Source organism: Phacochoerus africanus, chromosome 1 (genome assembly GCF_016906955.1).
Source record: "Phacochoerus africanus isolate WHEZ1 chromosome 1, ROS_Pafr_v1, whole genome shotgun sequence".
Taxonomy (NCBI): Eukaryota; Metazoa; Chordata; class Mammalia; order Artiodactyla; family Suidae; genus Phacochoerus; species Phacochoerus africanus.
Genome location: NC_062544.1, coordinates 42145655 through 42167104, shown reverse-complemented (window position 1 = coordinate 42167104; position 21450 = coordinate 42145655). Strand labels below are relative to the sequence as shown.

Below are 21450 nucleotides of genomic sequence, written 5' to 3'. Positions count from 1 at the left end.
CCCCCCTCCCAAAGCTGTTTACAAAACACTGGGCTGAACGTCATAGATAATCTAAATAATTTTGGCATTTTCTTGCAGAGCAAGATTAATCGACATAATTTGGTTTCCTTTGACTATAAGTATCAATAGCAATGTATGATGTCACCATCTTTATTCCAGTTTATCAATCTTCAAGGCCTAGGAAACCTGTGCTGGACTGAACTACAAGCTAAAATGAACCTTTCATTCTATAAAAGACAGAGTCATAAGTAGGCAGAATCAACCCATGCTTTTATTTTCATTGCATATAAAAATTTCATATGAAGGTATTGATGTACAGTACTATCCCCATGGGCTGTAAGAGAGGCTAAGAAACCACTAAAAGAATCATCATTTGTAATGCTCACACACAATTTACCACTCTGAAAACATATCCAAAGAAATAAAATTTAAAACAACTAAAATCAGTAAGGATTTTTTTTTCTTTTTTTCTTTTTTTTTGTAACCATAGTGTCCCCTTTGTACTGTTTAAAACAAAAGTAATCAAATTCCTTTGGGCCAGGGCTGCTAAAATCTACAGTTTGTGTCAATAAAATAAAACAAAATAAAATAAAAAGAGGCTCATTTTTCCTAGAAAAAAGAATCTCTCCTTTGACGAAGTCACATGTCCTGAGGGCTGGGCAGCAGTGAAGGGAGTTTTGCACATCATCTACTGGCATTTTTCATAGACTTTGGGTGCTGGTCATTGCACAGGTTTAAATTTAAGAATTCTAAAGCAATGTAAGTTTTGCAGAAACACATTCTAGAGAATAATGAGTCCATTGTGCTGAGTGAATTTGCGTCATATAAAATTTTGTGTTCCAATATATGGATTTACATATATAAGGAATTTTGGTTGCTCTCAGCTGAAGAAAAATTTCAGGGTTACAAAAATGACATTTTTCATATTATATATTAACTTAATATGAGAGGAAGCCAAGGAAGAAATTACTAGATAGCACATGTGACTGACCTATGACTCTAGTTTTAAATCAAGTTCAATTGCTCATGTGCTCTAGAAGCCAAAAAAGACTTTTTATAATCAGTGCGCAAGAATATATTTTCCTAGTAGTGTTTGGAAATTAAAAAAAAATAATCAAGTGTAACTAACTGAAGTAGCTCAGTATCTAATAGGGAAAACTACTATGATATATGCCATACTGCTTCATGGCAAAAAGTACTTAAGGACTTATATCTCAAAAGGGTCTCAGAATGTTCCAGAGGTTGTCTGTGGTTCTATAAAATTCAGCCATTGCTGGAAATCCAACTGATTCAGAGATCAGAAGTAAAATGCCCAGCCCTAGCCCCATCATGACCTCACTTTCAAATGCAGCAAAACAGAAGAAAATATTGGTTAAAGTTAAGGCACAGCCCTGGGACCAAAGACCTGCAGCTATGTTTTTTTTAATTTTATATATCTTTACGTATTTTATAGTTTTCTTGAATCTTCCATAAACAAGCTCTAAGGTGACAAGACTATTTTATAGGAGAAAAGAAAATGTACAAGGAGTATGTATACACACCATTCATTCTCTCACCAAGAGTTTCCAAATATATCAACACCATCCCGTCCCAGGATGATGTTTTAATAAGAACTGATAATTTACAATTAACGTTACAGTATGTACATTACAATAAATACATGGTTGTAAACAGACAAACAAGACTGTATTACAGGTAAGGTCATTTGGTGAGAAAAAAATGCATGGCACAAAAAATAAATAATGCATTCAAAAATTATCATTAAAGCTTTCTGTAAAATCCACTTCATTCAAGTTTTTTTCCTTGTCTGCAATTTGTTCTATCTACATTATTTTCTTGTGAATTTTAAGTGACATAAAAGAAAATAAAGTTAAAACAGCATTATTGTGTTTAGTAACTTGCAAGCTGAAATGTACTGGTTTTATGCAAACTTGGACATTTTCTTCCCCATACAGTACCCAGATATTGCATTTTCTTATGGCATTGTAGGAAATGTAAAGCCACTTACAAAAGGATGTTCTTTTTAAAGCAGTGTATAATTCTGAAGCACACTTTGGCGAGAGAGGAGGAGAGAGACAGAGAGAAGGGAGAGAAAAACAGATCAGACAGTGCATTAGTCCCTGTCTTTTGGATAATATGCCTTTTCTACAATTTGATTGTCCATCAGTGGATATCTTCACAACATGTGACCATTAAAAACCAACAAATTGGGGAAAAAAACAAAAAAACAACCTCTCTTTTTTAGTGCAGTTATAAACCTCTTCAGGTCTGGATTTGTTTGTGACATATTGCTGCTTTAATTTTTTTTTCATTATTAAGATACTAGGCACTCTGTGGGGGAAACACCAAGCATTGGGGCGGGGGAGGGGGGGAGACTATTTTGGAAAAAGGAATAAACCCTAGATTCTTTGCCTTCTTTTCTAGACCTCCATCAGGGACAAATAAAATTAAAATGGAAACAAGTTTCCAAGTGTTCTTGTGAGACCACTTGCCAAACAAAGGACTTTATTTGAAAGATTACTGTCTGATTTTTATAGGGGGATTTGGGTGGAAATCTGATAATTAGGCAAGTCCTATGCTGTGCTCTATGTAAAAGCCTAAGCTAGATAATTTTTTTAATCAACGTTTCTAAGCATCAGTGGATTTCAGGGGATTAAAAGAGTACCTTCAGCTTGGGTCATTTCCCTGGCTGGTGACTTAGCGGTTAGTCCCCAGAAGGCTCCTTGAGGCATCCCCAACATGTTTTTCAGGGTTACAATTTCATTAACTGTTTTATTTATTTTCCATTTGGCCAGATGGTCCTCTAGCCTCTTGAGTTCTTGGATATCACTGTGAAAAATGATTATTTGGGTTCCAAATTCTTTACGGAGAAGGTGAACACTTTATTAAGAGGTGAAATGGGAAGAGAGTCCAAACTAAATAAATGCCCCAAGATGCCAATTGAAGGTAAACACTGGGAATCAATCTCTAAAATTGTTATACAGTTCCTGATGCCAAATTTAGTCAAGAGTTATCTAATTTTTGATTTAGGCAGAACCTTCTTACCCAACCCAGTATTTTAAAATAGCATTATTTTGCCAAACCTCCGGTGCCAGGGCATTGATATACTGACTTTCTGTCAGTATATTTAAACTTCTCCTCCACCAGACATACTTATGGATCAAAGATAACTGATAAAGCAAGTCCTACATGTTACGTGGCTGTCCATTAAGGAAGAGTCATTGCTTCACTTAAAATCACTTCTCAAGAATATTCCTCCTAGAGTTCTTAACCCCATGATGAAATCATAGAAACGAAAGAGCATTCACTGTACTGGTGTTCATTAATATATTCTGCTAATATTATTAAAAATTGTCTAGCTAGCTGTTAACGTCTCTTTGTAAATCAAGAGTAAAAGCTAGTCATTACATATGACCTAATGGCAGAAAAGAATGCTAACGCTAACTTGACTACCTGTTCTTTGCATCAATCAGAATGGTGGTGATAGAGCTGATAAGACCACAGGTAGTAAATGTGGACAGAGGTTCAAACACACACTAAATAATGAAGCAGCACAAGGGGAAAAAGTTTTTCTTACTATGACTGACGGTGAAAACAATAAAAATGAGCATGAAACGTGAGGGTTATTACAAAGACATGCACTTGTGAAATGAGGGTCTATCAATACAGCAAAAGTTATCAGAAGATACTAAGTAGGAAAATATCTAAAAAAGACTGTCCATTTTAGCTACTGGGTATTTATATATCTCTCACTTGCTTCAGACAACATCAACTGATGACTGAGTGTCCATGAGGCTTGAGACATGTTGGACAGAATGCACATCAAAGTATTACTGAACGAGTGTTCACTTTGCACACGGTGAAGAGAAATGTCAGTGGGGGGCAACTTTGCGTGTCTGAAAAGAGTGAAACAAAAAGCGAGTAAATGAAGACCTACAAAGAGGGTTTCCTGCAACATAAAGTCAATTGTTGTTTTTAAAATATGGAAGTCATTGGTATATAAAACAATGGATCACTACAAATCAGTTAATTGCTATGAAGTCTAAGGTGCAAGTAAAATTTGTAAATTAGATTTATCCAGTGTAGCACAGATTTGCACTGAAAACTTGCAAGTTACTCCTTAGAAAAAAATAACCAGTGGCAGATGAAGTTCGGAACGTAGTTTTTTAAATATAATACCTCAATACATTTAATAATAAAAGTAAGCTCTACAAAAAATCTGTTTTACATATCATACAAAACGTAGAGGTCAGTGCAGCTCACTGAACCACACTATTCAGTCATGTATCAGGAAGACTTGAAATTAGAAAATTATGCAATTTCTGTGGCTCATCTTCTTCCTGGCAACAGATTTACACTGTGTCCTCTTCCAGACCCATTGGTTGCCTCACCCATTAGTTCACTCCGTCCATGTAATGCCTTCTTTCCGCTGGAAATATTGCAAACAAATAAAAAGAAAAGAAACCCCAAATCATCTCTGCTTTTGGGCTGCCTGATGAGCCACACTCCCTAGAAAACACTTTGGAGTGGATTTTCTCTGCTTGGTCAGCTCTGCTGAGCTGAAATCCCGTGAAGATGCTGTTCCGAAGATGTCCCCCTCGTTCTGATGACACGGAGGTGAAAAAACTGGTGACGGTATTCCTGAGCGCCAGACTGAGCCGTCAAGGTCAGTTTTGTTCCACAAACGTCCTGGCAGATGACAGTGAGGTGTGACTATGGTTGTGGCATGTGACATGCACTTTGGAAACAACTTCTCTACTTAAAAACAAAAAACACAAGGGAAGGTGTGGAGGTCTCTGCGGTGTTACGTGTCGGGGGAGGGATCTTCAATGCCGCAGGCCTCCGGCTGGCTCTCCTCCTCCTCTCCCACTGCTTCCTCCTCCACCTGCTCGTCCAGGGGGATTTCGGTGGACTCCGAGTCTTGAGTGCAGAGCGTCTTGGAGTCACTGCAGCTGGTGTCTTCTTCCACTTGGCTCCCGCTATCCTTTTCCGTGTCTGACTCGCCATCTTCCTCCAAAGTCAGTTCAAACTGGAACTTCTCCGTTTGACCCTGTCGGCCCTCCTCCTGGTCATCAGGTGCTGGGGACGGGCTCTGAGGAATTGTGCTCTGGTACCACTCACGATTGTCCTCCAAAGTGTCCAAAATGTCCTGGGCATCAGGATGGACCAGGTCTGCCCACGTCTCCCAGAGAGGATGAACAATATAGTCTATGAAGCCCACCTGGTTAAAAAAAAAAAATCCAGTTCAAGTACAGGACTTGGGACTGAGAAATGATAGAAAAGGTTAAGAAGATCCTGCAAATACATCTAAGTTATGTATTAAATTTATGTAAATGTTTATAACATGATACATATAGTTATATATGATATCTATAGTTACACTAAGATATACAAACTATGGTATGTTTTTCAAATATAAATTGAACTGCAGACTACTAACCTTAGTTTGGTAGAACTGTCACTACTTTAGGTAGCAGACCATATAAAAATGTTGTTACTAGCTGGTGAAAGACACCTGCTAGAACTCTGAGTCCAAGAGTATGTTTGTATGTAAAAAGCCTCCACTTGTTTACATGGCAAAGATGGCTTGGGGGCTTGGACTTTATGGTAGCATAGCCAATTTATAGGAGAGTCCATGTTAACTGAAATAATGCCATGTACTCTACACAGATTCACAGAATTTGATTCACCTACGAACTGAGACCACTGAAGTAATTCTACATATAAGAATACACTATTAATATAGTCATGATAAGTGAATACAAGGCCCTATGAATATATATTTGACTATAAGAATATAAATCCTAAGAATCAAAAAATGTTTTTGGCTTGCAAACATTAAGGGGAAATTGAACTTGTCAAAAAGAAAGAAAACCCGATAAAATGCTGGGGAGGTACACACAAAGTGACCAAATGTTCCAGCTACAGCTGTGTCCTCTCTGAGGCATCACCTGTGATTTTTCCACAGACGCATTGTGCTTGTCACACATGGGGCTTATCTCCATGCCCCGCTCCCTTTCTCGGTCTCCCTGGCGGAAGAACTCCTCCATTATGCGGTCTGTCCACTGGCGATACAGCTGGAGTGGCTTGGTTGGGTTGCTCAGGTCAGCACAATGCACCATGTTCTGGAGGACCTAGAACAGAGCAACACATTCTCCATTTAGCACCTACTCCTTTTTTTCACTAGAAATACACATCGGGTGACTGTGACACTTAAAAATACATGTAGTGTCAGATTCATTCCAGACAACTCGACCATGATGTGTCTGTGAGCGGTTCACACTTGTATTAATAGTTCCAAATCATGCCACTTCTAGCACATCTAAGGATCATAAGAGGAACTGTTTAAGTGCACGATGGATTAAATTCAGAGCTGCTTCAGTGGTGGGTTTTTTTGAATGTCACGTCTTTTTTTTTGGTTTTTTTTTTTTTAATGCATTTCCACTGGAAAAGGACAATAAGATTTTATCTGGTTAATTTTCAGGATTAATAACTTGCCAACAGTAGCCGCTAGGGTGCTGTGGAGGTGCGGGTTGGATCCCTGGCCTAGCGCAGTGGGTTAAGGATCTGGTGTGGCTGCAGCTGTGGCTTAGATTCAATCCTTGGCCTTGAAACTTCTATATGCTACAGGTGTGGTCATAAAATTAAAATAATGTAGATAAAAATCTTTTAACTACTAAAGTTGTAAGTTGGAAGAAGGGAGACCTAAATCTTATCTAAACTAGACACACAGACACATGTGTACACACACACATACACAGAGCCAATTCAAATGCTTTACCTGAATCCTATCAGAATAATTATCAAGAAGAAGAACTCCAGAACTTGTCACTTTCTTAGTTTCAACCATGGTTTTCAAATCAGCCAGTAGATTCATGTGCTTTGACATGTCTGTTGCAAGTACCTTTTAAAAGACAAAGAGTATTTTAACAAGTAAAAAAAAAAGTCCAGAGGGAAAAAGTCAGAATTCTGCATGTGAAAATATCATGGACAGCGTGAGAAGAAATGGAGAACCACTATGTCATTTAACAGGAGTGTGAGGGGATCCCTTACTACTCCTTGGGGCAGAATCTTTTCCCCTTTGCTATCAAGTTTCCTGGAAGCCCAGATAAATATGTGTAAGCTACAGAAACAGGCACTGGCAATCACCTTCATGGTGATGAAAAGGGGTATTTCCATGGATAAGGCATCACCTTGCATTTTGATGTTTTCTATTCCTTGGTCTAGAAAGTGGACTGGACTCTGGCTGATTCAAAGTTGTGCACAGAATATTCAGAAACAGAATATTCTTGTTAATTTTCTGCTTATCTAAGACAGATACTCCCTGATTTTCTTTGTATGTACAAGGCTTAACAGACTATATTTTTGATCACCAGAGAATTCCCCGTGTCTCATAATCCCTGTGAAAAATATGCACAGAGAAAGGGCTAATGTCATGGATGTTTTCTACAGGGCGTTTCTGCTGAGATTTTTTTCCATTTTTTTCAATGGAAAAAAATCCATTTTTTTGCCAGTGCCCTCTGCTTCTGTTAGTCATCTCTGACTGCCACCAGACAGAGGAGTTCAGAAAATAAACCAAGAATGAAGGTAAGCTGTCATTATTCTTAGCACCAGACTGCAGAAATGAAGCATCACTATCATGGCAGGGCCAGCCTCTGAGACATAAAGGGCAGCAATAACTTGAAAGAGACAGTTCATTTTACCTGATACTCATGGCATTCTTATTTAAAAAAAAAATAAATAAATAACCAATAACCAAGCATCACAAGTATCTTTTTTTTGCTTTTGTCAGTTAACTCACAATGTCAATGACCATCTTCCTTAATGATTGTCTTTGCTTTTTGGTCAAGTTCTGGAAAATGTCACAGTTTTCTTCCTGAAGCAATTTAAAGCCCACGGCTAAATGATGGTTCTCCAGGACAGAAGAATCATTGTACATCAAGGCAAGTTCAGAGTCTTGAAAGAAAGACAAGAGACAGGAGGCTAATTAGCAAAGTCATTAGTTCTCAGTTTATCTTATTCTTCATATTCTAAGATATTTTTCTTTGGGGAAGCAATTTCCCTTAAACCTCTCTGCTACTGTTCCCAATATACAACCCCCAGGAGAGAATCTACTAGTTCATGTAACTGTAGTAAGAGCTCTGGAATCTTGGCAGTGGATTCTAATACTCCTGACACATGGCAAGCCAGTTCATTTTGTGGCTTCGACTTTCTTGTTCTAAAGGGAAAGAAGAGTTCAATTTGATTATCTTGAACCTTCTCTCCAGCTCTGCCATAAGCAGCTCCATAAGATGAGCAGGAGACATTATTCCTAACATTTGCAACATGTCTAGGTCACAAGGACACCTGATAACTGTGGACTAACTACCCAACATTTTTTTTTTTTTGCTTTTTATGGCCACACCTGTGGCATATGGAAGTTCCCAGGCTAAGGATCGAATTGGAGCTGCAGCTGCTGGCCTACACCACAGCCACAGCAATGCAGAATCTGAGCTGTATCTGAAACCCACACCACAGTTAAGGCAATGCCGATCCTTAATCCACTGAGTGAGGCAGGGATTGAACCCGCATCCTCATGGATACTAGATGGGTTTGTTACCATCTAACCAGCCACAACAGGAACTCCTGCCTAACATTATGTAGAATGTAAAGACCAAATGACTTAGAATTATTTGTACCCCAGTAGGGTACAAGAACAGTTTGGAATGACAGATCTGTTCATGCTCTTACTTATTTTCCGTCACAGTACAGCTTCAAAAATCAAAGCTATTTTCATTTTTCCATTTCTTTTTCTAAGGATCTGGGCAGTCACTATACACATGTATACTGCCCATCCCACCTACACGCTCACAGCTTCACACAGACGGGTGTTTAGCTGCCTACTTAACTTGATGATCAAGATTCTGCTGATCCCTCACAACTGTCCTGGACCTGTAGACTTTAGGCAATGAGAAATCCTGCCTCCTTCCTAGTTCCTGTAAATAGAAGCTTCAGATCTATAAGATAGTCATTAAAAAAAAAATTGGTGCATTACTCTGTTTCCACTTGAGTCACTATAAAGACTAAAAGCACATGTATTTGATCTTTTTCTCACATGTGAAAAATACGTATTCTTTTCTAAGAAAGAAATACCCAATATTACCCAATGACTATTTTAAAGAAGCTAGGAAGGAGAAGATCAAGACATTTTTTGACTGAAATCTTATGATTTTAGGTTTATACAGAAAAATAACATTCTATGTATAACCCACAAAGAACTATGGAAAGCTTATTTTAAAAGATTAGTGAGGAAGTTCTCTTGTGGTGCAGCTGTGGCGTGGGCTGCAGTGGCAGCGCAGGTGTGATCCCTGGCTGGGGAATGTCCACATGCCAAGGGTGTGGCCAAAAAATGAGATTAACGAAATAAACTATGTGTACTGTCAGCGGGTCCAGCTCCACCAAAGGACAGTGAAATGGCTCTGCTCTTGGACATCAGAAGTCATGTGCTTTGAACACACAACGAATGTGGTCAATGTGTAAGAAAATCTCTCTGTCGAAAAACGTAAGCCTCTTTGCTCTAAACAGAAAGCATTTGTTTTCCAAGAAAAATTTAATGCTACATATAATCTGACACTGCTTTGTTTCAGAAAATAATGCTGTGATGCGAAATGCCTTAAGATAAATATCCCCTAACATGTGTTATATTCAAAACTGTATGATGCTATTCAAATTTTGTGAGTCTATTTACATAGTATTATCCTTGAAAAATACTTATACAGCTTCTTACCTGGAATTTCAACTTCTTTAAATCCTATTCAGAGTCCCTCATTTCCCCAAATCATTTATAAAAGCTGAACCAACTCTGACAGGTAAAAATGATAGCTGCCTTCAAAACTTCCAGCATGTATATGATGAGTATATATGTCATTAGCATCAAATCATTTGGTTTCTAAAACTAATGTAAGTGGAACGATTAGTGGAAACTATCATCACAACTAAGAAGCAGAGGGGTATTTGGCCTGGGAACCAGCCAGGTGAGTCCCGCAGTGCCCCTCTGCCAGAGCAAGCCATGTACCCTCCTTAAAGTAGGACAGGAGAACTCCCAACTACAAGTTTACAATTGTGATGATCAGAAGTCTTTATTACAACAGAGATTCAACCTTCGGCTTCAGACAAGCTGACAGCGCCAGCTCCATGGTAAAGGCTCAGTGTGTGCTATTCTGTGCCACTGATGCTAAATCAAGCCACAAAAGAAAGAGAATACACACATTTAATGTCTATAAAAAGGGTTTACTAAAAGCTAAAAATAATCACATAATTTGGAAAGAGTATTTCATAAAGCTATTTATTACAAGTTTGCACCCTGTTAGATGGACTTCTTTATAGCACAAATGTGAAGTTAAAACTGACTTGTGTTACTGGCCACTAAGCCTCTCTGAGTCCCGAATAAAATGCGTGCAGGCTTGACCCCTAGTCCAAAGCTCACCAAGGCAGTAATTCTCATAAGGCCCTGGGGCTCTGATCAACCCTGGGATAACTTTCATCTCCCAGGTGACAACGCTGATTCTTTTTCTCAGGGATAACACAGCCTCATCACAGCCACGCCTCAGGACAACACCAGTAATTCAAAGCTGCTCTGGAACTGCTGACCCCCCGTGTTGCTGAGGTCCCCCCGGCAAGGAGATCTGCACAACAGCAATGACTAACAACACGGGTAACAACAACTAGCAGGGCTAGTTATCCCCCCACCTCAGGCAGGTCACCAGCAAAACGACCTTCAACAGAACCCTTGACCACTGTCCTCGATGTATGATCATCCCTCATCCCCTCCATTTCTCCATCATCTATCCTCAGTGGCTCTCAAACTAGCTTCACCTGTGGACTGAGGTCTTACGTACTTAAACTTCAGACTCTATGGGATACGTGGATAACAGCCTTCTCACGCCCCATAGCAGTCTAGCTCTAGTTGTAGCTGCGCCATCACACTCTTTCCAACAGTGGTGTAGCCAGATTTAAAGGGTGAATTTAAATATAGCCTTGCTTTGAGAGATTTAGCCCAGATCATTATCTATTTTTATATTTTTAAAAGCCTCTGGACTACCCTATAACAAAATGCACTTTATTGACTCATTCATAGATAGGAGGATTGGGAAAGTCATAGATTTCCAAAAACGTGTGGATAGTTAATAGCTTTTAGAAGTCTGGTTTATGAACTTATAAATCTAGGATTAGACAGGCTAATATTCCATATTTCAGCTACCTTATGAGACCCTATAATGGGAGTCTACAAAACATTACTACATGTTGACACGTAAATATTAATACACATCAGATGCAGCTACATGAGTTTACATTATATCATTGGTTAGGGTAGACTGTGCCCTTTCTTCAAAGAACAGCAATTATTTTTTTTTTCTCTTTTGTCTTTTTTAGGGCCGCACTCACGGCACATGGAGGTTCCCAGGCTAGGGGTCTAATCAGAGCTACAGCTGCCGCAACCACAGCAACACAGGATCCAAGCTGCGTCTGGAACCTATACAACAGCTCACGACAACATCAGATTCTTAACCCACTGAGCAAGGCCAGGGATGGAACCTGCAACCTCATGGTTCCTAGTTGGTTCCATTGTGCCACAACGGGAACTCTAACACTGGCAAGTTTTTACTATCCTAGGTTAATTCATTATTTTGATTCTTATGTATGTCCTGAAATATTCTTAATTTTATAGATTTTTAACAAATACATATAAATTTTGTTTTAGTTTTTGTCATTAAGAAAGATATGAATTTTTTTTCTTTCTATGTTAATAAGACCAAAATTCAAACTTATGTGTTTCATTACATCCTCTTATGTATAATATTGTATGTTCCTTTATTATAACATTAGAATAGGAACAGAGAGCAAATTAAAACAACTGATAATAAAGTCACTGTCTTCAAGTACTCAAGAAAAATGAGGACTGACTCTATTACTTTTTCTTGCGGACCCTCTAAGGGCACAGGAGAAAGTCAAAAGAGAAGTTCCTATTGTCCTCCGTAGGAGATTTAACATGGAAAGTTACAGCCTCTGAAGAGGATTAAATAACGACCTATATAAAATGAGGAACTTAACATTAATTCTGATAACTTCTTTTATCTAAGACATTTAGGGGCAGTAGTATTATCTAAGTCTTTCTGCAAACTTTCGCTTCTGATTTCCCTTTTCTACTAACATGGTCATGTATTATTTCTAGAGATATACTGGAATGCATGTTTTTCAAACATCATATACTTCATGCGATAGAACAATTTTTAGAGCTACACTACATTAACATTCACCATCATATGTGAAAACATATATTTACAAGTCTCAAAAGAACATTACGACTATAGAAACAAATTTTATAAAGACCTTCAGTCATCCTAAAATGTCCAAAATCTTTTTGTGCAAAAATAACCTCCACTTACTTGTATTGATCAGAAACTGATTGGAGACACCAGGGTGATCCACATCATGTATTGCACTGGCAAAAATTGCTGCAAGAATCTCCAAATCTGTAAACACAGCCTGAAAAAAAAATCAGATAGTGCAGATAACATTACTATTCTATAATAATACGGATTAAAGGTATATACAAGTGGGAAAACTACTTCCTAGAATTTGATGGAAAACAAAATGAAGCTCCAAAAAATAGTATCATAATGTGTCAGGAAGGGAGACTTTTAGATAATGAGCTATTCATGGGTGTTTTAAGTGTAATCTTACAGGAAATATTTTATCTGATTTTACTATAACTCATGATCAAACCTTCTCCACTGGTTATATTATTTTAAAATGTTATAAAAGGAGTGTCTGGAAGTTTTTAATAGAAAAAAATAGCTTATTTTAAACGTATAAAAGGATCTTCTGAAAATGTGTATACAATTAATGACAGGAGCAACTAATTTTCTTTTCTACCATTTAAACAAGGGACTTCAACCTCAGCAAAAGTGACATTTGGGGCCAGATAATTCTTTGCTGTGGGAGGCTATCCAGTGTATTATTTTAGCAGGATCCCTGGCCTCTACCAGACGCCAGTAGCATGTAGCCCTGAGTTGCGACAGCCAAAAATGTCTCCACATGTTGCCAAATATCCCTGAGGAAAAGGGGGAGTAAGAGTAAAAGGGGAAAATTTACCCCCAGTTGAGAACTTCTCACTCAAACGGTTAGGTATTAACACAAATTTATAATGCAACAAACTGAATGATAAACGTATCAGCAAAAGAGAATTGCTCCCCCGAACAATTAAGGAAATCAAATTGCTTTCATAAACACTGAATGGAACAACTTCATAGGGTTTGGTAATATGAAAGATTTGTTTCTTTCTAATAAGTTCTTTGAAGACTATCAATGCACTGAAGCTACTTTATAAAATAATCATCTTTGAACTATAAATGAAAAAGTCATCAGACTAAATTCCAAAAAACCCTAAACAAAATTGAATCATCCAGATGTACTTTATGGAATGTCTTTTTCAAAAAAGCAGAATGATAAACAGATGAATCCCTAAATTTCTAATCAATTATCCTAGACAAAATTCATCAAAGACTCAACTGTTTATCACAGCGACTCAATTAATATTTTCCCACGGTAACTCAATAACATTTCCAATGAAGCCAATTATTATTTGCCCTGCATACCCTTTGGCATACAAGGTGAAGAAACCATTATGAGTGGCAAGTTAGAAAACAGATTTACCTCCAAAGCAGGTGTAGATAACAGCACATGCGTTGACTGGACGACGTCCGCAGCATGAATATTATTGTGGTAGGCCACATCAGCATGGTAATGATCTTCCAGGGTCATAAGGTATGTAATTAAAGTGTCTACTGGAATTTTAAATGTTTTTAATAGATCACGTTCCTGAGGGAAAAGAAATCCTCTTAACATTCTGTCCTTATGTAAAATATTTTCCATGCAGTGTGTGAACAACAAAAAAGTCACTCCCAGTGTCGCCTTCGGATGACCCAGATATGGGAACAGCACTCTGTCAGTGTCTAGTGAGGCCAATGAAAACCTCTGGGATGATCCAGGGACTTCAGGGACAGAAGCAGAGGTGAGTTGTCCTCCTGGAGCCCAACAATGCTCTTTCCAAGACATACAGTGTTAGGAATGAGCTGCCAACTATCAAAGTGTCTGAGTCCTGAGATCGTGAAGGCAGCTTCAGTCCAGCACCACTGACTTGGCCACTGGATCAAAAAGAGTGAAACAGGACATTCTTTCTAGGGCTGCAGCTACCCTTTCAGTCCCAGGGTATCTACAGCCTCAACTTCTCACATGAGTCCTAACCCTGAGCTGGGGCACAAAATCAACAAGAGTGAGAAAGTGAATTGAAGGAGAGAAAAGTACAGAAGATGGTGACCTAATAAACGACATCTGAAGGTTGGTCAGCAAGGGGCTTATTCCATTTTTAAAGTTAGCCCTCCATTCTCTAGCCAGGCAGGGTCACATGGATGATTTTTAAACCATTATTTTAACAAACTGCTTCAATTTGCCCACATCCCATCTTTTGCATAAATAGAAAAAATAACATGATTTATTCATGTTTTACCACGAATAAGAAAAAGGAATCCAAGTAGGTAAAAAGGGTGTGTAGTGAAAAGGATAAAATGCATGCATGCGTAATTCACAGACTAGATATAATGTTACCAAATAAAAGAGGTGATGGGACTTAAGCTCGTTACCTGAAAAATGGTGTGCATAATAACAGTCAAAGGCCGGTTACCAGACAGCTCTGCTATTCTGAAAACATGAAGACCCCATTTGTTCACATCTTCTAGCTCCTAGAGTTAAGGAAAGACAGAACAAATGTGAATGCAGAAGTAGAACATGAAACAAAGAACACAGTCATTTAAAAATGACTGACTTTAATGAAAAGTTTGTTAGGGAGCTTCTGTCATGGTTCAGTGGTTAATGAATCTGACTAGGAACCATAAGGTTGTGGGTTCGATCCCTGGCCTCGCTCAGTGGGTTAAGGATCTGGTGTTGTGGTGAGCCGTGGAGTAGGTCGCAGATTTGGCTTGGATCCCATGTTGCTGTGGCTGTGGCATAGGCCGGAGGCAACAGCTCTGTACTTGCACCCTGAGCCTGGAAACCTCCATACGCCACGAGTGCGGCCCTAGAAAAGACGCACAGACACACAGACACACACACACAAACACACACACAGTTTGTTAGATTAAAAAAAAAAATGACTCATTTTTAAATGTAACAGATGCACTATGTACGTACAGGTAAACTTTAGGCAAATTCATTTAACCATTAAAAGCTGAATGGCTTAACCTTATGCCTCTGACAATATAACATATTTACATATTTGAAATATGGGTGTCAAAGCATTTCTTCAACAGTTAAAACCCAGTTGCAAAAACTTTACTATACTTTTAAAAGAATTTTAATTGTTTAAAGTCAAACAATCAAATGTAGATGCAAAAATAAAGTACACCAGGAGTTCCCTACTGGCCTAGCAGTTAAGGATCCAGCATTGTTTCTGGGGTGCATGGGTGTGATGCCTGGCCCAGCCCAGTGGGTTAAGGATCCAGCATTGCTGCAACTGTGGCATAGGTCATAGCTGCTGCTTAGATTCAATATGCTGCCAGGGCAGCCTCCCAAAAAAGAAAAAGGACACTAAACCATCTGCCTAAATCCACATTTTAATAAAACTCAAATCAGAGTTTCTGTTGTGGCTCAGTGATTGACGAATCTGACTAGGAACCATGAGGTTGGGGGTTCGGTCCCTGGCCTTGCTCCGTGGGTTAAGGATCCTGTGTTGCCGTGAGCTGTGGTGTAGGTTGCAGATGTGGCTCGGATCTCGAGTTGCTGTGGCTCTGGTGCAGGCTGGCGGCTACAGCTCTGATTTGACCCCTAGCCTGAGAACCTCCATATGCCGTGGGAGCGGCCTAAGAAATGGCAAAAGAGACAACAAAATAAAAATAAAACTCAAATAATTAAATTTTTATAAAGCGCTTTCCTGACTTATAAAAAACAACAACAACCCACAAATTAATGAATTTCTGCATCTATTTCAAAGAGAAGGAATCAAAGTTTGCTGCACATTTCTGATCGTGATATCTGAAGTCATCTTACCTTGGCAAGGACGTCTTCTTGTTCAGTTTTGACCCCAAACCTCGGGATGCTTGAATTAGTCAAACTGGAGCTGTGCATCAACTTCTTGACCCCACTGATCTGAGACATTGGCCTTTTCTTTTTCTCCTTTTCCTTCTGAGTTGGAGAAGGAATTTCCACTTCATGCTGCTTATCTTAAAAATTTAGAAAAATGTTGTACATTTACTATTAATTTTACCTGGTTTTTAAGCAAATCATAACATGCGTAACTGGGCAATTTAAATTGATCATTATATATTCTAAGAAATCTTTCCAAGTAAAACTCCTTTTAAAGAAGGTATTTATAATCAGAGGTGGACTTGATACAATCAAACACAAAATTAAGCAAATAATCCCAACACAATATAATTAACACCAAATGTATTCAGTGATCATGTCTTTGAATGTCCCGATACAATTTTTTGAGAAACGTGTGATAGCAAACTTGAAGAAAGGCAAAACACATTGGTTATGTCCACTGTTCAGTAATTTCATTAGTGGCAGGACAACTGCTTTTGCCAAGTTAAGAACTCCAGTTTTAATACCTACTTTGAAATGATAGAAACTTCACACACAAATATAAAAACAGCAGTGTGTGAACCTAAGAGCTTACTGAAATGGGGAGCATACACAGCCTATCTGAAAGACTTAGATCACTCCTACCAGTTTACGTTTTCTATACAAGGCAAGACGACTGCACAGTCTAACAAGGTCTTCTGTGGAGCACAGAGAATCTCCAATACTATCTCAAACAATATTTTGTGAATAATCAGATTCACAAAAGCTAAACGTTGTTTTCCAATTAGACACACTATGTCTCAGTACACTCACCCACTATTTCAAGGCAGTGAGTTCCTTTAACTCATCCTTACACATAGTGTGTGTTCAACATGTGTCTGTTTCGTGAATGTGCTAATGAGATATTACAGCAGTTTTGTTTTGAAAGTAAATAAAGATCAAGGATATGTTCAAATTATTGACTTTCTCTTAATGTATTTTCTTTCTGTGGGTGGAAGGTGGGGTGGTGGCATCCCAGTACACCAGCCCAGCTATTATCCTCAAGCTTTGCTTTAGCAATTGTGTTGTAGTTACTGCCTCTCTAGTTTACCAGGCATGCTGCCCATTAGGTTATCAACTTATTGAGTTTAGGGACCATTTCTAATTGATCATTAAATACCTAGTATCCAGCAGTGGCTGGCATTTAGCAAGAATTAACTGAATGCATGAAGAGATTTCTCTATAAAATATATTTTACAGTTGAGTATTGGAAAGATGGGCCATATGCAACTTTAATTCAGAGAATCCCTAAAATCCTGAATAAAACTAAAAGATAAAAAAACTTTGAAACCTTAGGTTCTAAAGCTTTGAGGCTCAAATTATTAATATGATGAAGGAAAACAAATGGAATTCCTAACTCTGATTTACAAAATAGCTTTGCACCCCAATCTACTTCCAGAAACAAACAACTCAAAAGAAAATTTGCAAATTGCTTTTAAGTTGTTATTCTCACCTAAGAACGTGTTTGATATATACTCTGACACTTGATTTCCAGACCGACTCATTTCAGAGAGATGGGTGAGCTCCCGATTAAGCATCCTTTTAAACTGAAAAACAGAAAGATAAAATGAAACAATAGAAGAGGAAAGTTTAAGTGAAATAACATATGCACACGTTAAGATACAGAAAACATGCCAAAGAAATTTTAACCTTTTCTGACACATTAGATCAGTGCCGTCTAACAGAACTTTCTACAAGGATGAAAAAAATTCTATAATTTCTGCTCCATTATAGAAGCCACTAGACACACATGTGGCTGTCAAGCACTTGAAATGTGGCTAATGCAAATGAGGAACTGAATCCTGAATTATATTGGATTTTAACTTAAACTTCAGTAGTCACATGTAGCTTGGGGCTACTACATTGGATAGCACAGATTTACTCAAGGAGAACATTAATTAAGGGGGGAGGCATACAAAATAACATGTACTGGTTAGTATTTAGAGAGGAGAAAAAAAGGCTAACATAAATACACAAAAGGGTTTGTCACACGATAAAATATGGTATGTTTTTATCAATTAATCTGTCATTAGGAAAAACAAATACATATACTGGTTAGAGGTTAAAATGTAGTCTCTTTTTCCAAAAGTAAAACTAAATAGATTGGAGTACTCTCCAAGAATTATGGGGAAAATATTTGAATAGCGACTATATAATGTTTCCTTTTTTAAAGTTTTTTCTAAGTAGGGATTTTCTGGTTCTCAGCATCCATTTCATAAATACAACTGAAAATTGATCTGTTCAATTGAAACTTCACTGCTTCACCATTTATTTTACTGGTGCCCTGGTGCCTATTTTATTCAAAGAAATGTATCTCCCCCCCTCCAGAATTTATCTACCACCATCCCACAGCATTGTCAAAATCCAGAATTCTCAACAATGTTGAGATGTTACACTTTCCCATCCACTAAATGCTTCTTAATATATCTCCCTTTGATTCCCAAATCAACCCAAATAGACCTTCTAATATATCTTAATATTTCTCTTAACATCCATAAACATACTTTTTCTACGCATAGAGCAACTATTAGATAATTGATGCAAAAAATTACATTTTAGTCTAATATTTAGTAGCCTTTAAAATTTTGAATTTCACCAGAAATACTCATTTAAGTCTAGGGGAAAGAGAGTAGCAAGTTCATTATTTAGCCATGTCTGAAATGTAATTCTAACTCAGTATTTAATTAGTTTATCATAATTTTTTTTTTGTCTTTTTGCTATTTCTTTGGGCCGCTCCCGCGGCATATGGAGGTTCCCAGGCTAGGGATCTAATTGGAGCTGTAGCCGCTGGCCCACGCCAGAGCCACAGCAATGCGGGATCCGAGCCGCGACTGGAATCTACATCATAGCTCAGGGCAACGCCGGATCGTTAACCCACTGAGCAAGGGCAGGGACCGAACCCGCAACCTCATGGTTCCTAGTCGGATTCGTTAACCACTGCGCCATGACGGGAACTCCAGTTTATCATAATTTTTAAAAAATCTTGATTGTCTGCAGAATTCATACCAAGGTGTTCTAACTCAAGATAATTTGTCAAATAGCTTCCAGAGTTCATCTTACTGATCATCTAGATTAGGTATAAGAATTTGTCACTGTAAAGCACTGAGAGTGATCAACAAAAAATTTCCTGTTGGACATAAGAAATGCTTATTTTAGCATTCTATAGCCCAAACTGAAGAATTATAACCAACAGAGATGCCTCTGGTTGTTTAATTATAGGTTGAAGGAGCTTATTCTCAAACTCAAGAATGCAAAGTTCACTTCCTCTGCGTATTTTTTAATAACTTGCTCTGATCATAAAATGTACATGTGATATAGAAAATCTAGAAAGCTATATAGAAAAATTGGAACTCTACTAATAACCATGCATAATTACCTGTATTTCCATATAAGCCTTTTTTTTCCATTTGTATATCTACATTTATTGAAGTAGAGTTGACTTACTATTCTATGACTTTCAGGTGTGCAACATAGACATTCAATATTTTTATAGATTCTGCACCACACAAAGTTAGTATAATATTATTGACTATATTCTCTATGTTGCACATTATATCCCATGGTATATACATACAGTGGAATAGTACTCAGCCCTAAAAAAGAATGGACTCTTGCCATCTGTGACAACATGAACAGACATGGAGGGTACTAAGTGAAGTAAGTCTTACAGAAAAAGGGTACTAAGTTAAGTAAGTCTCACAGAGAAAGACAAATGCTGTATGTTTTCACTTATATGTGGTATCTAAAAAACAAAACAAATGATCAGATATAATAAGATAAATGCACTGATACAGAAAAACTAGTAGCTGCCATAGTAGGAGGTGTAAGGGATGGGCAAAATAGGAGACAGGAATTAAGAAGTACAAACAACCAGTTATAAAATAAATAAGTCACAGGGATGTATGTATATTTTAAAAACTAGCATCACACAATCTACAAAACATCAGTTGATGCTTATTTCACTAAGCATTATATATTATGATCTGCTGGGGAAAAAAATGAAAATTTGGAACCTTCCAAGAATGTTTATGAAGACATTCCCAACAGTGTTCAAAACATTTTCTAATTTTTATACAGTTATATTTTCTTTAGTAAATTACAGGCTACCACCCATGAATGCATTAGATCATTTAACTCGTACTGGCCCATGGTAGGTGTTTAACATTATTTGAGTTCTTTCTCTCAGTTTCCTGGGCCTTTCATAGTGATAGATGATTTTTATCATTGCAGGACAAATGTATAGAAGATCTAACTATAGTTATGTCCACACAAATATATAGCTAAATATCTAGCTCCCCTAACACCACCCCCAAAATAATTTAGGGTATTATTTATATAGGAAATGGTCACGATGCTTCAAAAATTTAACAGTAATACCATGCATAAGGCCCAAAGGTAAGTAAATCCTTGTTTAACAAATGAAGCTTCCTCTTGCAAAAAATTCTCTTCTTTAGGTAAAATATATACAAGAGAGTCTGCTAAACATTTTAAATATATGTTTAATGAAATAGCTCTTTGATCTGAAATTGTCCTATGAGATAAAAGTTGCTATTAAGAACTACACGGTCATGACAAAGACCTGTCTTAAAAGCTGAGGGAATGGGTAAGGCTTTCAGCAACCTTGGTGGGGGGTGGGGGGGTGTGCAACTGGAAAAATTAAAGCAGAATCCAGTTTTTCTGCAGTGCCGCCTTTCAACGTGTAAGCAATGTGGTAAGAGGGATATGTTGCCACATGCCCAAGCAAAAAAACTGAACTGTATCTATAGATATGCCACACAAATTATTAGATTTATCTGGAAGAATATAAAGAACAAGGTGTAATTTTTCTGGCAGTTTGATTATACAACTCATCAAAATAGCCTGTTAGTACATACAGATAACTAAGGCAAAAATACCAGTGAAAGGATTCTATTGTACACACTGATAAATGACAGATTATATTCTACTGATTATTTTTGCCTCATATTCATATATTCCCAGACTACCCTTCTGCCTTTGTCTGAAACCCAAAAGCATGGGTGGAGAAACTCTTCATTGAACAAACACCCATTGAACGAACACCCATCTCCCTCCCAAGACTAGTGTGGTGCTCCAAGGAAGTCGACATTTCTTTTCAACATAATTAGATGAGACAATATTTTAAGCAGTCCTTTTTCTTCCAAAGAGTATGGGAGATTTCTTAAAGACAATTTTCAGAAAGTCAATTAAGTTATAACACAAGGGCTTTTCTAAAAGGAATTAAAATTGCTTCCCTTTTTGGCTACTGATATAAAATGTACAGTCCAGGGAAGT

General features: G+C 37.7%; 1 protein-coding gene across 8 annotated transcripts in view; it reads right to left on the bottom strand.

Annotated features, from left to right (window-relative positions):
* Positions 1-249: 249 nt before the first annotated feature.
* The window catches only part of PDE4D (phosphodiesterase 4D), a 1473810-nt gene continuing 1452609 nt past the window's right edge, over positions 250-21450 (bottom strand). For all 8 annotated transcript variants that reach the window (XM_047756094.1, XM_047756021.1, XM_047756175.1 and 5 more), the window contains 9 exons: positions 17612-17705; positions 16084-16256; positions 14682-14780; positions 13696-13860; positions 12426-12525; positions 7802-7956; positions 6782-6904; positions 5952-6134; positions 250-5221 (listed from right to left, as the gene is read on the bottom strand). In XM_047756094.1, coding sequence (XP_047612050.1) covers positions 4805-5221; positions 5952-6134; positions 6782-6904; positions 7802-7956; positions 12426-12525; positions 13696-13860; positions 14682-14780; positions 16084-16256; positions 17612-17705 — 1509 coding nt within the window. In that variant the 3' untranslated portion in view covers positions 250-4804. The remainder of the gene's footprint in view (positions 5222-5951; positions 6135-6781; positions 6905-7801; positions 7957-12425; positions 12526-13695; positions 13861-14681; positions 14781-16083; positions 16257-17611; positions 17706-21450) is intronic.